The sequence below is a fragment of the Triticum aestivum genome, chromosome 2A (assembly GCF_018294505.1).
Source record: "Triticum aestivum cultivar Chinese Spring chromosome 2A, IWGSC CS RefSeq v2.1, whole genome shotgun sequence".
Lineage (NCBI taxonomy): Eukaryota > Viridiplantae > Streptophyta > Magnoliopsida > Poales > Poaceae > Triticum > Triticum aestivum.
The window spans coordinates 161,342,381-161,359,264 of NC_057797.1; the positions used below are offsets into that span (position 1 = coordinate 161,342,381).

Here is a 16,884-nt window from a genome sequence, read left to right on the forward strand (position 1 = left end):
TCTATCGGCAATTGAGTTGTGACGATGAAACATGTTCTATGTATTGATCTGTTATGAAACGAGTAAAGTAAAAGTATAAGGTCAAAAGTAAAAATTGAGATCAAGGAGGAGAATGTTAGGATGATCTCCACCGTGTGGGCCCAACGGCCCACCGGGCCCTTAGATCCGCGCCCTGATCGGGGGCGCTCAACCCACTATGGGTGACGGGCCCCTGTCACCTGCACTATATAAAGAGGCGGGAGTCGGCGGCTCGCATTACAAGGTTCGTCCAGCGCCGCACACCCCACGTAATCCCCTACCGATCTAGGGTTAGTGCAATGCTGATGGGAAGCTCCGCCACCACTACTCTCTGCCACCACCGTCGCCATCCACCATGGCCGGCAACTGGAGCTCCTCGAGCCACAAGGAGAAGGTAGGTTCACCGGATTAATCTACCCTACCCGATCCACAGATCTATCACTAATAAGTTGTACTCCCTCCGTTTCAAAATAGATAACCCAACTTTATATTATCTTTGTACTAAAGGTATTTTAGAACGGTGAGGTAGTATAAAGTTGGGTCATCTATTTTGGAACGGAGAGGTAGTATAAAGTTGGGTCATCTATTTTGGAACGGAGGGAGTAGCACTCTAAGGTCTCGGGTTTCTCCTAAATCTCACATCCATACGTAGCATAGCTACCCGTTTGTGCTTTCGTCCTCTTCATCAGCCGCGATTGTCAGAACCTGCAAGAGTCTGGGTGCTTTCACTTGACTACCCGGTGGAGGTGCTCCCAAGCTCAGAGCCATGGGCTGAACCCAAGATTTGGAGTGGGTCGAGGTGCCACACAATGTTTGCAGACCAAACCTTATGAGTAGTCGGACCATAACAGTATCGATGAACAGTCACTCGCTTTTGCTTTTGATAGTTATACGATTCCAGGCCGTCTGTTCTCCATCAGGTTCGCTACGCGCTTGGCTAGGCGTTGGGGATGCCTGGAAGGCACCAACCAGCACGACGGATGGCTGGTGGAGGGTACCGCACAACAAGGCTTCCTTCCACCGAGGAAGGTTAGGTTGGCAGGGCATCAGGGCAAGGTCATTGTCAACATAGGTCTTGGAGGAGATGGGAAGCTTGGGACTGCAGCTAACAAGACTACCACAGGGAAAGGAGCTTCGCCCTGCCGCCATGGAGCAGACGCCATTGGGTTCGCAAATCGCAGTAGGAGAGAGTTAGCACCGCCCTCCTACACTTTTGTGTAGGGTCCCTCCTACACTTCGGTGTCAAAAAGAAATAAAACTTTGCACTTTTGCACGCTCTCTATGGTTGTTTGAATTTCTGGAAATGTGGAGTGAAATGCCAGTCCAAACATGGACCGAAGCATCGGCAACCACCAGACATGGAAAACCGTTAGGTGAAGCACTCTACAAGTAGGTGGCTGAAAGCGACGGGGTAACATGAAACGGTGAAGGCCGTGATGAGGAAGGAAGGAAGCAAATCAAGATATATATGGAAGCAGAAAATAGCGAGCTATTTATAGGGGGAGGGAAAGTACACACAGCCTGGTGTACTTCAACTACCTAAAAGGCAAGGCCAATGCAGTACCCATCCACATGAGATCTAAAGCTACTTTCGAAAAGATGGAAATGGAAGACACGAGCACATGCATGCCATCCTGAGCTATGAAAAGCTTGCGTATGTGAGTACCTACCTACCGGCTGATAGGCTCGCTTTAAAACAATCAAACACAGTGTGCAAATATGCATGACCAGATCGAAACTTGTATTTTTCCCAAAGAATAAACATGCAACGGCATACAAATAGACACAGAAGAAGAAGAAGCAACATTGTATGTACTTTGGGTGACTTTATTAATGGGGACCAGTATGGCATTGGCACCCCCAAATAGTTTTTACTAGTAAAGCCGACCAAATCCTCTAGTAACAAATGAAATGGTTAAAAAAGGAGAAGAGGAAAAACACGCAAGCTAATGTTGCCATAAATGGGCAAGATAATACAGCATCCCTGGTATACAAGTTTGTCGTCCGTATGACAGAATTCCAGCTTATGTTGGAACACCTTCTAAGTGTGTGCCGCAATCACCACTGCACATCTCATTGGAAAACCAAAAGACCTAATACACGTAGAAAATTAAACTAAAATCTGAAACCTTCACAAAATGTTTGTATCCCGCTCCTCTAGCATGTTGGTTGGTGTCCGTAAACCACACCTCTGGTTAGCTAGAAACAATTAACTAACCTGTATATTAATCTGATATCACCAATTCACAGTACTGCACGTGAATACCTGATATAATGGGTGTCTTGCCTATCCCAAGTCATATATATGACTATAATAATATTCTCGCCTAGGAAGTGATACCTGCAAAACGGTGCAACAAATCTTGATCAGATACAAACATTCTAGTATAGTTTCTCTTCACAGTATAAATTTCAAGAATATAATAAAGTGGGCATTGACAACAAACAGACTCGATTACTGATTACTGCATGTACGATGCACCTCAGATCATGTGTTGACTAGTTAGAAACTTAGTATCAAGTTACCAAAAAAAAACTTAACCATTTTCATTCCCAAACATATTATACAGTTTAAGTTGTAACAAAATACATGTGAGCGACTTCTTGTCACGCATGCCTGATCAGATAGCAAAAGTAAATATCCATGACAGAGTATAGCTCATGTCCTCGAGACAAGGAGCCCTTACACCACATTTAACTATGATCTACACAGGAAATGGGGCAAGCAACAAGCACGGTTGTCCAAATTAAAGAAGAAATTTACATCTCTACAACACCAGTTGAGCAAAAATGACCCAGTCCTTGGTGCATCAAAGTATAAAGATCAACACTAACTTATGTAACAATTCTGACTCGGCGCATTTTCACGAAAGCAAAATATTAACTACAACAATACTTTTTTCATTTTCAATTGCAACTGGTTAAATATTCTGTAATTACAAAATAGTTAGAATCACTATCAAACTTCGTTGTAGTGCATTCAATTATTTGAGAAAATAGGATTAACCTGTTGCCAGAATTCTAAACACATACACACACAGAGAGGGAGAATTTATCACAAATTGGCAATAATAATAATAAAGTGTCATTCAATGGGTTATCTTAGCTAGTTTCTAAAAATGCACACTCATTCATGTGTAACTAAACTATCAATCAAGCACGGAAACAAATGACAGTAGCTTTGGAAATAAAACCACCGATAACAGTCCTGACAGAAAATGGTAATTTAGAACTATAATAATTCGTCAGATGAAAGGAAGAACACATGTCCATCCTCCACAGACATGAGTCAATACATACTTCACTTAATGCGAGTTCCAAACTGATTCTAAACGTATTTAGACAAGTGATTTGCTCAGCCAATGACAGCAGCCACATGCATACAAAATATTCTCATAATTGCTTGGCTCACCCTCTTTTTCAATTTTATTTATATTTAAAATATATTGTTTTCTCATTTCTTACCCTTTATGTTGTTCAGGCACATGCATTACACATCTCCAATGCTATCATTTACCCTCAACTTCAGGATGGCACTACAATAACAAGGTTGTAGCAAATCTCAATTTTACTTATGAAAGAGCTGGTCACAAAATTTGACCTAGAATTATGTCAAAGATCATAGAGTAGATACAGGAACTAAACAAACCAGGTTAGTGAATACATCCTACACCAATCATTTGCATCGATTTACTTGACACAACTAAAATTGCAAAACAAATCATTGGTCCCTAATCCATTATGTTTGTCAGGCATTACATGGAAGCATATCCCAGGTCAATGGAATGGATGAAGGCAGTGCTCCCTATTTGATCTATTCATTATCAGTCAAAGCTGATGCGTCCAAAAGTTGTTGCTCTTGATAGTGCTTTCATTACAGCAAAAGCAGTCAGACAGCACCCAATGTTGTGTCAGTTAAATGTGATACGTATACTACCACAATATAATTACAACACAATTCCTACAAGTTCAATCCACTGATCTACCAGTCAAATCTGATGTAAGCCCCAAGAAAGGTCTATTGATTATGCTCTAGCATCAACTGATTAAGCATATGGCATGCAATTATGCAACATTTTTCCTTTCCAAAAACATAGACATGCAGATGTAATGGTTCTAATAAACTATGAAGGGTAGATCAATTGCTCTATTTAAATATTCATTCTATTTTTTGAATAACTGAGTTATGCAGCACCTTTAATTTTCAAAAAAAGATGGGAAATTCATGTGTAGCTAATAGCAAAATGCTGAAGCGGGTACTGACCTCTGCTTGTCTGATTATTATTAACAGTATAGTTGCCCATGTAACTTGCTGGCATGTTCGATTTGATATCTGGATCGATATTTCCAAGATCATTATCAAAAGGAGGAATATCGATCTCAGATGACGTGAACCTCCAGGTTGAGTCACCATAAATAGAGTTGTTGCCATATGTATCTATGTTGTTCATTTCATATGCATTGGCTGACGCAGAAAAAGGTTCACCAATGGTGCCAGTTGGGTTGCTCCTTCCATAGCCGCCAGACGGCAAACCAAAGTTATCTCCAGCCCCACGGCCAATGTTAGACCCAAGGCTTGAAATGCTTCCCATCCCATGGGCAGAAGTAGGACCTCCCCAATTTATACCATCGCCAGTAATACCAACTTGACTCCCACTTCCAGATGGTACAAAAGAACTCATGTTTGTAGGGCTGTTCTGGTAGTTGACATTTCCATTACCCCAAACATTCCTTCCCATTGAACTCAATATCGATCCTGAATCATCATTCAGACCAACGTACCCAATAGGGCTGCCTAGTCTGTTTAAACCACCATTGTAGTATGAACCCATTTGCCGCCCATTTGAGTTATTGAGGAAACTAGAGTTTGCACCAAAATTTGCATTCATCCCAGTTTCAACATTCATGCCCATTCCATAACTGGGGCCAAATGAAGAAAACCCATTTCGTGCACCTGAAAGCAGGCCAAACCTTCCATCCACCCTCATGCCGTAACCTCCTATCGGGTTTGGGCTATATCCCTGGTTGAAGCCATTCAAGAAGTTGTGAACCCTGCTGATAGCAAGGTTCTGCCCTCCAGCAGGTGAGCGTGCGACAGGTCCAGGCGACTGCTCCTTTGGGACAGCTCTCTTGACTTCAACCATCTTGCCATTAAGCTCATGGAAGTTCTTGTGCAGCGCCTTATCCACTGCATCTTCTGAATCATAGGTGATGAAGCCAAAGCCCCTGGGCCTCTGTGTGTTGTGGTCGTACATGACAACCACATCTGTTATCATGCCGAATTGCTCAAAATACCTTCTGAATTCAACCTCAGTAACATTGGAGGCCAGCCCCCCAACAAAGATCTTTCTGGTACGGACTGGCCCAGGCGAGCCTATGCTGCTGCCATTGTTCTTGCTTGCAATGCTCTGGTCGTCCCTGGGAACAGCTTTCTTGGCTTCGACCTGAATTGAATTGGCGCAGACAATTGAGCTCAAGCTTGGTCGAACCACAGACAGGATTACAAGCAGAATTCCCAACGAAATGCACATGACTAGACTAGCAGAGGAAGGAGCAAGAATGGCATCACGTAATTACCATGCGGCCATCGATCATGTGCTTGTCCATGGTGACTCGCTCAGCAACGCCGGCCTCGGCAAAGACTATGAAGCCGAAGCCGCGAGCGCGGCCGGTGTTGCGGTCGCGCATGATGACAGCCTCGGTGACCTCGCCGAAGCGGCCAAAGTAGTCGCGGAGGCGGTCCTCGTCCGTCTCCCAGGAGATGCCGCCGACGAAGAGCTTCCCGGAGTCGGCCTCCATCGCGTCCTCCCCTACCCTCCTACCCCTGCAATCCACAAGTCAGGGCGAATTCATACCAGCCAGCCATAGCAAATGCGGACAAAACCCCGACTTATCCACAAGGGCAGCCACAAAACGAAACGCGCACACGCCCCGCGCGCGCGCGCGCAGGGAGGGCTAGCTAGATCCGAGCTGAAAGCAACGCGGCGATCGAGCCGCGCCCGCGGGCCACGCAGCAAAACGACAAGCGCGCCTCACAGGGCCGCGGAATTACGCGAGATCCGTACCAGATCCGGCCGATCCGGCGGCGATCGGCGCAGGGCGTGGCGGGGCGGGGCGGATCGGGCGACTCACCGATCGGCGGTCGGCGGCGGCGGTCGGCGGCGGCGGAGGAGGAGGTGGGATCGGGGGAGCCGCGGGGCCGCTCCTCGCGATCTCCGGCGGTGCCAGCCAAGATCTCGATGCGGCCGGGGCGATGGGAAAGGGAGGGGAGGAAGGGGATGTGGGGATGTTACTTGGGCTTGGACGCTTCGTCTCCTCCTCTCCTTTTTATCGAACCTTTGCTCGCTCCCCCCTCTCTCCGCCCGCTCGCTCGCTCGCTCGGTGCTGCGCTGCGCTGCGCGATGCGGTTGTTGTTTTTTACTTTTGCGCGGACGGAGCGGGGGTTGCCTTTTTTAATCGGTTTCCGCTGGCCTGGAATCGCGGTGCTCGGCTCGATTGGGAAAGCAGCAGCGGGGGCCGGTGGGGTGACGCGGATAATCGCATAAAACTATCCCGGGGGCAGGTTGGTGCGTGCCGCCCGCTCCCTCCCTCGGCCCTGCCCTGCCGCGCTGGACCCTGAGCTGGGCTTGCCTGGTGCGCCGCGAGGAGGAAGACGAACCCAGCTCACGCTGCCCTCCTCCCTGCTGCGTGCTAGCCGGAGCCGCCCCGGTTTCAAATCCTCTTCTTTCTCTTGCACCCAAGAAAGCTCCGAGCTTTTAAAATGGTGGTACTGCTCTTCTACTAACGGAGACGAGAAATGGAGCATCATTGACGGAATGCATGTAGCGATGTACTCCGATTGTAAATGGCTTGAAAATGACATGCTCTCTCATGCCCAGAAAATATCTCATGTAATTCAAATATGCCGCATGCATCATCACATGCGGCTAAAAAACCATGAAGTTATTGTTGAATAAAATTAGCAATTTTTTGATTGATTTAATCCGTAAATAAATTATGAACATTGTTAGACTATGTATAGCTTCTGTACCTATGTACGTATATTGTACATATTGTAACACAACCATTATATATAATGAGATAAGCCACCCCTAGAGGGTTGTGCTGGTTCCCCAAAACTTATTGTCTTACATGGTATCACGCTAGGTTACGACCGCTTTCGCTTCTAAACCCTAATACCCGCACCGCCGCCGCAGCCGCCGCCGCGCCACCGATCGCGCCGCAGCCATGTCGAGCGCCGCCACCACCGGTTCCACTGCTGCGGGCTTCCTCCCGGCCTCTCTTGCGGCTCTGCTCAACCTCCCGCTCGATGTCGTCTCTGTTCCGGCTCCGATCGGGACAAGGAGCATCGGCTCCGTCTTCTCCACGCCGCCGGCGCCCTCGCTTGGGCGTGACCTCGTGGTCCACACCGCGGCGCCGCCGTCCGCTGCGGACTCCGCAGGCGTCGTCCCGCCGCTCCTGCCGCAAGCGGATCACACTGCCCCGCTGGAGGGGTTGGCGGCGTCCGCCCCGGCCGCGGGCCTTGCGGCGTCCGCACCGGCCGCGAGCTTTGCGGCGCCCGCCCTGGCTGCGGTCCCGCCTCCTCCCGCATCGGCTTCGGTGCCTCCGGCTGCCTCCATGGTGTTTGCACCCCAGGCAGCCTCCTCGATGGGATCGTCTTCGCCGCCGCCGTTTCACTTCGGTCATCTCATCACCATCAAGCTCTCCGGCTTGAAAATGACATGCTCTCTCATGCCCAGAAAATATCTCATGTAATTCAAATATGCCGCATGCATCATCACATGCGGCTAAAAAACCATGAAGTTATTGTTGAATAAAATTAGCAATTTTTTGATTGATTTAATCCGTAAATAAATTATGAACATTGTTAGACTATGTATAGCTTCTGTACCTATGTACGTATATTGTACATATTGTAACACAACCATTATATATAATGAGATAAGCCACCCCTAGAGGGTTGTGCTGGTTCCCCAAAACTTATTGTCTTACATGGTATCACGCTAGGTTACGACCGCTTTCGCTTCTAATCCACACTTGTACATGGACTCTGGGGTGACAGAGCATCTAACCAGCGAGATGGGGAAGCTTCACACTCGTGAACCCTATCATGGCTCCGACAAGATCCACACCGCCAATGGAGCAGGTATGCACATCTCTCATATTGGTCAAGCATCTCTTCTCACTAGACATGCCAATAGGAGTCTTCAGCTTCGCAATGTTCTTCGAGTTCCATCTGTGACCCGTAATCTTCTTTCAGTTCCTAAACTCACACGTGATAATAATGTGCTTTGTGAATTTCACCCTTTTGATCTTTTTATTAAGGATCGGGGCACGAGGGACATTCTTCTTAGTGGGCGGTTGTGCCAGGGCCTCTACCGTCTGGAGCATCCTGGTGTCGCTCGTGTTTTCAGTGGAGTTCGGGTCTCTCCGTCACAGTGGCATGCTCGTCTTGGTCACCCGGCCACACCTATTGTCCGTCATATTTTGCGTCGTCATGAGCTTCCTAGTTTGTCTAGTAATAAAGATGTAGCAGTGTGTGATGCTTGTCAGCAGGGGAAGAGTCATCAACTTCTTTTTTCGGAGTCCAGTCGTGAGGTGAAACATCCTTTAGAACTTGTGTTTTCAGATGTATGGGGTCCTGCTCAGACTTCTGTCAGTGGTCATAATTACTATATCAGTTTCATTGATGCTTATAGTCGCTTTACCTGGCTTTACCTTATTAAACGCAAATCTGATGTGTTTGATATTTTTGTTCAGTTTCAAAAACATGTTGAACGTCTTCTCAAGCACAAAATTGTTCATGTCCAGTCAGACTGGGGGGGCGAGTATCGCAACCTCAACTCTTTCTTTCAGTCGCTTGGGATAGCTCATCGTTTAGCATGTCCACGTACACATCAGCAGAATGGTTCAGTCGAACGTAAGCATCGTCATATTGTTGAAGCTGGTCTTACTCTTTTGGCCCATGCATCTGTTCCGTTTCGGTTTTGGAGTGATGCTTTCACCACTGCATGCTTTCTCATCAACCGTACTCCTACTCGTGTTTTAAACATGAAGACTCCCATTGAGGTTCTCCTTAATGAACAACCTGATTATACCTTTCTCAAGGTATTTGGGTGTGCTTGCTGGCCGCATCTTCGTCCATATAACAAGCGCAAGCTTGAGTTTCGTTCTAAGAAGTGTGTTTTTCTTGGCTATAGCTCTCTTCATAAAGGTTACAAATGTCTTCATGTTCCCACTAATCGTGTCTATATATCTCGGGACGTCGTGTTTGATGAGCATGTTTTTCCCTTTGCCAACGTTCCTGTGTTCACTGTCGAACCACCATCCCTGCATTCATCTTCTGTTGCTTCTGACCAATTTGATGATGTTGCATACTCTCCTTTGCTGTTACCTAACCATGGTGCAGGAACCGGACGTGGAGCTCGTTTGGAGCTGTTGGAGGATTCACCATCATCATCGTTGTCTTCTGGTGGGCACGTCGATCGCCCTATGTTGCATGGCATCGATTCGCGTGCCCATGCATGGTCACCCGACGAGCCCGTCGCGCCGAGCATCTCCACTGCTCGGTCCGTTTCGCCAGCGGCCGCCGAGTCGCCCGCGGCTCGGCTCGTCACGCCGTCTTCGCCTGCGGCTCGGCCCGTCACGCCGTCTTCGCCCGCGGCTCGGGTCCTCACGTCGCCTTCATCAGCGAATCGGCCCGCGACACCGGCCGCGCCACGGCCCACTATGCCGAGCTCGCCCTCGGCCCGGTCTGTGATGCCGGAGTCGCCAGCTGCTTCGTCTGCTCTGCCGGTTTCGCCGGTGGGTCGGCCTTCTTCGCCAACCGAGTCCGAGGCTACCGTGACTGGCTCCTCGTCACCGGCTGACTCGTCAACGTCGCCGTCCTCCAGCCCGTTGCAGGCTGCTCCGTCGACCTCGGTGGTTCCTGTGTCCTGACCACATACACGCAGTCGTAGTGGCATTTTCAAACCTAAGGAACGTAAGGATGGTACGGTTGCTTGGTTGGCTGCTTGTTTGGCTGCTGCTGTTGCGGATCCATCTTCTGAGCCTCGCTCATATCAGGCTGCCCTGCGCATTCCACATTGGCGAGAGGCTATGGAGCAGGAGTTTCATGCTCTTCTTCGTAACAAGACATGGACTCTCGTTCCTCCACCACCACGGGTAAATGTTATTGACTCAAAATGGGTATTCAAAGTGAAGAAGCATTCGGATGGATCTATTGAGCGTTACAAAGCGCGACTTGTTGCTCGCGGTTTTCGGCAGCGTCATGGTCTTGACTATGAGGACACCTTCAGTCCTGTCGTCAAGCCTACCACTATTCGGCTTCTTCTCTCCATTGTTGTTTCTCGTGGTTGGTCACTTCGTCAACTTGATGTGCAGAATGCTTTTCTACATGGATTTTTGGAGGAAGAGGTTTATATGAAACAGCCGCCTGGTTTCTCTGATCCTGATCGTCCTGACTATATCTGTCGTCTTTCCAAAGCACTATATGGTTTGAAGCAAGCTCCTCGTGCCTGGCATGCCCGCCTTGCCTCCGCCCTTCGTGCTCATGGGTTTGTGCCGTCTACTGCTGACACTTCATTATTTCTTCTACAGAAGCCAGAAGTCACTATGTATCTTTTGGTATATGTCGATGATATTATCCTTGTCAGCTCTTCTCAGTATGCTGCTGATGCTCTTGTCTGCTCTCTTGGTGCTGATTTTGCGGTCAAAGATCTTGGGAAGCTTCACTACTTTCTTGGAGTTGAGGTCACTTCTCGTGCTACTGGTCTTGTCCTTACGCAGAAGAAGTACCCCTTGGAGTTGTTACAAAGAGCTGGCATGCTGAAGTGCAAACCGACCACCACACCCATGTCGTCTACCGACAAGATAACAGTTGTTGATGGTGAGATTTTGTCTCCTGCGGATGCCACAGAGTACAGGAGCATTGTTGGTGGACTTCAGTACTTGACGATCACGAGACCAGATATCTCTTATGCTGTTAACAGGGTTTGTCAGTATCTTCAGGCTCCCAGAGATACTCATTGGGCTGCTGTTAAACGCATTCTTCGTTATGTTCAGTTCACCCTAACATTTGGTATGCATATTCGGCCGACTTCCTCTCGGGTCCTTTCGGCCTTCTCTGATGCAGATTGGGCTGGTAGCCCAGATGACAGGCAATCCACGGGGGGTTATGCAGTATTCTTTGGCTCTAATTTGATCGCCTGGAGTGCTCGGAAACAGGCTACTGTGTCACGTAGCAGTACTGAAGCTGAGTACAAGGCTGTGGCTAATGCTACTGCAGAGATTATTTGGGTGCAGTCTTTGCTTCAGGAGTTGGGTTTGTCTCAACCACAGCCTCCTATTCTTTGGTGTGATAACATCGGTGCTACATACCTTTCTGCAAATCCAGTATTTCATGCCCGAATGAAACACATTGAAGTTGACTATCACTTTGTACGGGAACGTGTATCACATAAGCAACTCCAGATCAAGTTTATCTCATCTAAGGATCAACTTGCAGACATCTTCACTAAGCCTTTACCGCTGCCACAGTTTGAGGCTTGTAGGCGCAATCTTACCCTTCTCAGTTCTTTAGAAAGTGGCTAAGATTGAGAGAGGGTGTTAGACTATGTATAGCTTCTATACCTATGTACGTATATTGTACATATTGTAACACAACCATTATATATAATGAGATAAGCCACCCTTAGAGGGTTGGGCTGGTTCCCCAAAACTTATTGTCTTACAAACATGACACTGACAATGGCCATGTTTGGATACTCTAACTTAGTTAGAGGTTAGAGTTAGATTCTAACCCTAAACTAACTCTGAACTAACTCTAACCAAAGAGGTGTTTGGATGACAGAGTTAGATGGAGCACGGATACGGCGAGGCGCCTTCACGGACGGTGCGAGAGGGAGGGAGGGAGAGTACGAGAAGTTTTGAGGAAGTGGGGAGGGATCTGCTGCGGCGAGAGTAAGAGAAAAAAATGTTTTTTAGTGGTCCCAAGAAGAACTAACTCAAATAAGCACCTCTTGGATGGGTTAGATTTTTTGGATGGGTTAGATGCATCTAACCAAAACTAACCCTCCTGTTTGGCTATTTTTGAGTTAGTTGAGTCCAATCTAACCCAAACTAACTCTAACCTATGGATCCAAACAGGACCAATATTAAACTCATACCACTACGCATATAGCAGAAGTTAACATGAAAGGGGTAAACGAATTATATCCTCCGGCCGGCTAAAAACCATGACGTTATACTCAATGTTTTGTACACTACTACGGTGAAACTTTAAGGATTTCATTCTTTTTCTCCGGGATGCATTTGTTTCAAATTATTGGGCTTTCCAATTGAAATACTCTTCATTCAATCTGATTTTTTTTTTCTTATCATTGTATCGAAATGCGGATCGTCTCCACAAATGGGCAAGATAGGAAGACGTGGTTGGAATTTTTTTACCGGCGGAGATGAGAAATGGAGTACAGTCGACGGGGGATAAAATGGCTTCAAAATGACAGGCTCTTTCTTTCTTTGCCGGGGAAAACGACGTTCTTTCTTTTATGCCCGAAAAACATCTCACGTAATTCAAGTATGCCGCATGCTAGAACATGTGCACATGCATGATCAGATGCGGCTAAAAAAACTTGAGGTCATATATACTCATGTTTTGTCGGTACTGCGGTCAAAACTTTACGAGAATGTTAAAAATCTGACGTCGGATTTTTAAACATGGCAAATCAAATATTTTTATGGTAAATTGCGTTGTCACTGCATGGAAATTCCCTTCAACGAGCATGGCAAACCCTAGCCACCGCAAAATATAATTTGTAAAAAAAACGTTCGATTGGCCATGCTTAAAAATCTAACGTTGGGATTTTAGCAAAATACAAAATTGAAGACTTTCCAATTATTGGGCTATCCGGTTGAAATACTCTTTATCCTGTTAGAATTTTTCTTATCTTGCATCATATGATTGTGACATGGAAATATGATTCTGGAATGTGAAAAACGAACATAAATGCGTACTAAAGACAAGTATGTGCACCGCCTTTGCAGGTTTCTCGACGCTTCCTACAGAGCGTCTCAGAGTCATCATGGTGATGTGGAGGTGTTGGTTCATACGTAATGAGATCCAACATGACAAGAGACCACCGCCTTTGGAGGTTTCTCGACGCTTCCTACAGAGCTATGTCTCCCTGCTGTAGGTATACAACAATACCCAACAGGAGACTGGGATAAGGGGAAGATGGTTCTGCAGCCGGAAGGGGCGGAGCAACCATCTTCGCATGTGTCGACAGGACCGAAGCTTACTCGGAAATGGCACCCACCGCCGCATGGGTGGGCCAAGCTGAATGTCGACGGGTCCTTCGCCCACGAGGATGGTAGGGCGGGCACCGGCATGGTTCTGCGTGGTCATGATGGCACCATCATCTTCTCTGCATGTCGAGCCTTGCGTTCGTGCCCTAACCCACTACACGCCGAGCTGGAAGGATGCTAGGAAGGAATCGCTCTGGCCTTAGAGTGGACTGAGCTGCCAATCACCCTCGAATGTGATTGTTTACATGCAATATCATTGATCAAGGCGACATGACAAGACCGCTCCGAACATGCAATGGTGATTTCAGAGGTCAAACTTCTTTTGGGTAGTAGGGAGTCTAGTGTTACTCATATCTCTAGAGAGCAAAATAATGTAAGCCATGTATTAGCAAACTTTGGTAGAATGGAGGACCGTACGGTGGCCTGGCTCCGCTCTGGCCCGGCTAACACCCCTAGCATGTGTAGGGAGGAACTTCTATGCTCTTGACTAATACAACCCTTTTACCCCCTGCAAAAAAAGTATGTGCACACACGCACACACACATGTGCAATATTTGGTATAAAAAATGATTTTGGGTTGGGAGGGGGAAAATATAAATAAGGATGAAAGGTCCAAATTTAATAGGCAAAGAAAATGAACAGGAGATTATCAATATAAAAAACAATAAACAATTTGTTGATTAGGATGCGTGAGTGAGGAACTCGAGCGAGAACTAGGTACTAACTAGGGGCTGTTTATCCTCCAATAAGCCCAACCAGGCTCGCGCGCTGCAAAAATGGTCTGTTTCTTTGGCTCAGCTGCATCAGTTTACTGGTCAACACGATGTTTGATGGTTATGGCCCATGGGGTACCTCACCTTACTGGTTGTCGGCCCAAGTATGTCAACCGAGGACCCTGAGGGTCGGTTTTCTGCCCTGGGCCATCATGCTGGCAGATGTGCCTTATAGAATAAAGATTCGGGAAGCCTTGTTGTTCAAGACAAGAAGCCGGATCAGTGAAGGACTCTGACTTTTGTGAACCTAGGGCCTCGATATCTTATATAAGTCGGGGTCGGGCTTGTGCGCCGCGAGGAGGGAGACGAACCAAGCTGACGCTGCCCTGCAGCATGCTAGCCAGAGCCGAACGAGTTTCAAATTCGCCTCTCGTACGCTGAAAGCTCCGAGCTTTTGAAATGGTGGTACTACTCTTCTACTAGCGGAGGCGAGAAATGGAGTGTCATTTACGGGATGCATGTAGCGCATGTAGCGATGTATGCTTGAAGGGGATTAAATGGCTTGAAAGTGACATGCTCTCTCATGCCTAGAAAATATCTCACGTAATTCAAATATGCCGCATGCATCATCACATGCGGCTAAAAAACCATGAAGTTATTGTTGAATAAAATTAGCAATTTTTTGATTGATTTAATCCGTAAATAAATTATGAACATGACACTGACAATGGCCATGTTTGGATACTCTAACTTAGTTAGAGGTTAGAGTTAGATTCTAACCCTAAACTAACTCTGAACTAACTCTAACCAAAGAGGTGTTTGGATGACAGAGTTAGATGGAGCACGGATACGGCGAGGCGCCTTCACGGACGGTGCGAGAGGGAGGGAGGGAGAGTACGAGAAGTTTCGAGGAAGTGGGGAGGGATCTGCTGCGGCGAGAGTAAGAGAAAAAAATGTTTTTTAGTGGTCCCAAGAAGAACTAACTCAAATAAGCACCTCTTGGATGGGTTAGATTTTTTGGATGGGTTAGATGCATCTAACCAAAACTAACCCTCCTGTTTGGCTATTTTTGAGTTAGTTGAGTCCAATCTAACCCAAACTAACTCTAACCTATGGATCCAAACAGGGCCAATATTAAACTCATACCACTACGCATATAGCAGAAGTTAACATGAAAGGGGTAAACGAATTATATCCTCCGGCCGGCTAAAAACCATGACGTTATACTCAATGTTTTGTACACTACTACGGTGAAACTTTAAGGATTTCATTCTTTTTCTCCGGGATGCATTTGTTTCAAATTATTGGGCTTTCCAATTGAAATACTCTTCATTCAATCTGATTTTTTTTCTTATCATTGTATCGAAATGCGGATCGTCTCCACAAATGGGCAAGATAGGAAGACGTGGTTGGAATTTTTTTACCGGCGGAGATGAGAAATGGAGTACAGTCGACGGGGGATAAAATGGCTTCAAAATGACAGGTTCTTTCTTTCTTTGCCGGGGAAAACGACGTTCTTTCTTTTATGCCCGAAAAACATCTCACGTAATTCAAGCATGCCGCATGCTAGAACATGTGCACATGCATGATCAGATGCGGCTAAAAAAACTTGAGGTCATATATACTCATGTTTTGTCGGTACTGCGGTCAAAACTTTACGAGAATGTTAAAAATCTGACGTCGGATTTTTAAACATGGCAAATCAAATATTTTTATGGTAAATTGCGTTGTCACTGCATGGAAATTCCCTTCAACGAGCATGGCAAACCCTAGCCACCGCAAAATATAATTTGTAAAAAAAACGTTCGATTGGCCATGCTTAAAAATCTAACGTTGGGATTTTAGCAAAATACAAAATTGAAGACTTTCCAATTATTGGGCTATCCGGTTGAAATACTCTTTATCCTGTTAGAATTTTTCTTATCTTGCATCATATGATTGTGACATGGAAATATGATTCTGGAATGTGAAAAACGAACATAAATGCGTACTAAAGACAAATATGTGCACTGCCTTTGCAGGTTTCTCGACGCTTCCTACAGAGCGTCTCAGAGTCATCATGGTGATGTGGAGGTGTTGGTTCATACGTAATGAGATCCAACATGACAAGAGACCACCGCCTTTGGAGGTTTCTCGACGCTTCCTATAGAGCTATATCTCCCTGCTGTAGGTATACAACAATACCCAACAGGAGACTGGGATAAGGGGAAGATGGTTCTGCAGCCGGAAGGGGCGGAGCAACCATCTTCTCATGTGTCGACAGGACCGAAGCTTACTCGGAAATGGCACCCACCGCCGCATGGGTGGGCCAAGCTGAATGTCAACGGGTCCTTCGCCCACGAGGATGGTAGGGCGGGCACCGGCATGGTTCTGCGTGGTCATGATGGCACCATCATCTTCTCTGCATGTCGAGCCCTGCGTTCGTGCCCTAACCCACTACATGCCGAGCTGGAAGGATGCTAGGAAGGAATCGCTCTGGCCTTAGAGTGGACTGAGCTGCCAATCACCCTCGAATGCGATTGTTTGCATGCAATATCATTGATCAAGGCGACATGACAAGACCGCTCCGAACATGCAATGGTGGTTTCAGAGGTCAAACTTCTTTTGGGTAGTAGGGAGTCTAGTGTTACTCATATCTCTAGAGAGCAAAATAATGTAAGCCATGTATTAGCAAACTTCGGTAGAATGGAGGACCGTACGGTGGCCTGGCTCCGCTCTGGCCCGGCTAACACCCCTAGCATGTGTAGGGAGGAACTTCTATGCTCTTGACTAATACAACCCTTTTACCCCCCCGCAAAAAAAGTATGTGCACACGCACACACACACATGTGCAATATTTGGTATAAAA

General features: G+C 46.8%; 1 protein-coding gene across 4 annotated transcripts; it reads right to left on the reverse strand.

The window, feature by feature from the left end:
* Window positions 1–1,824: 1,824 nt before the first annotated feature.
* On the reverse strand, window positions 1,825–6,741 carry LOC123188133 (heterogeneous nuclear ribonucleoprotein 1). Of its 4 annotated transcripts, XR_006494343.1 has the most exons (4): window positions 5,596–5,859; window positions 4,283–5,462; window positions 3,484–3,554; window positions 1,825–2,359 (listed from the first exon to the last, which is right to left on the reverse strand). XR_006494343.1 is itself a non-coding variant. In XM_044600175.1 (3 exons), exons 1-3 carry the CDS (start codon window positions 5,815–5,817, stop codon window positions 2,346–2,348), a joined length of 1,416 nt encoding a protein of 471 aa, XP_044456110.1. In that variant the 5' UTR covers window positions 5,818–5,858; the 3' UTR covers window positions 1,825–2,345. The 4 variants fall into 4 exon arrangements, 3 of the variants coding, with proteins under 3 accessions (XP_044456110.1, XP_044456111.1, XP_044456112.1); XM_044600175.1 differs by lacking the exon at window positions 3,484–3,554 and having other exon boundaries at window positions 5,596–5,858; XM_044600176.1 differs by lacking the exon at window positions 1,825–2,359 and adding an exon at window positions 6,151–6,741 and having other exon boundaries at window positions 3,495–5,462; window positions 5,596–5,842.
* Window positions 6,742–16,884: the final 10,143 nt, after the last annotated feature.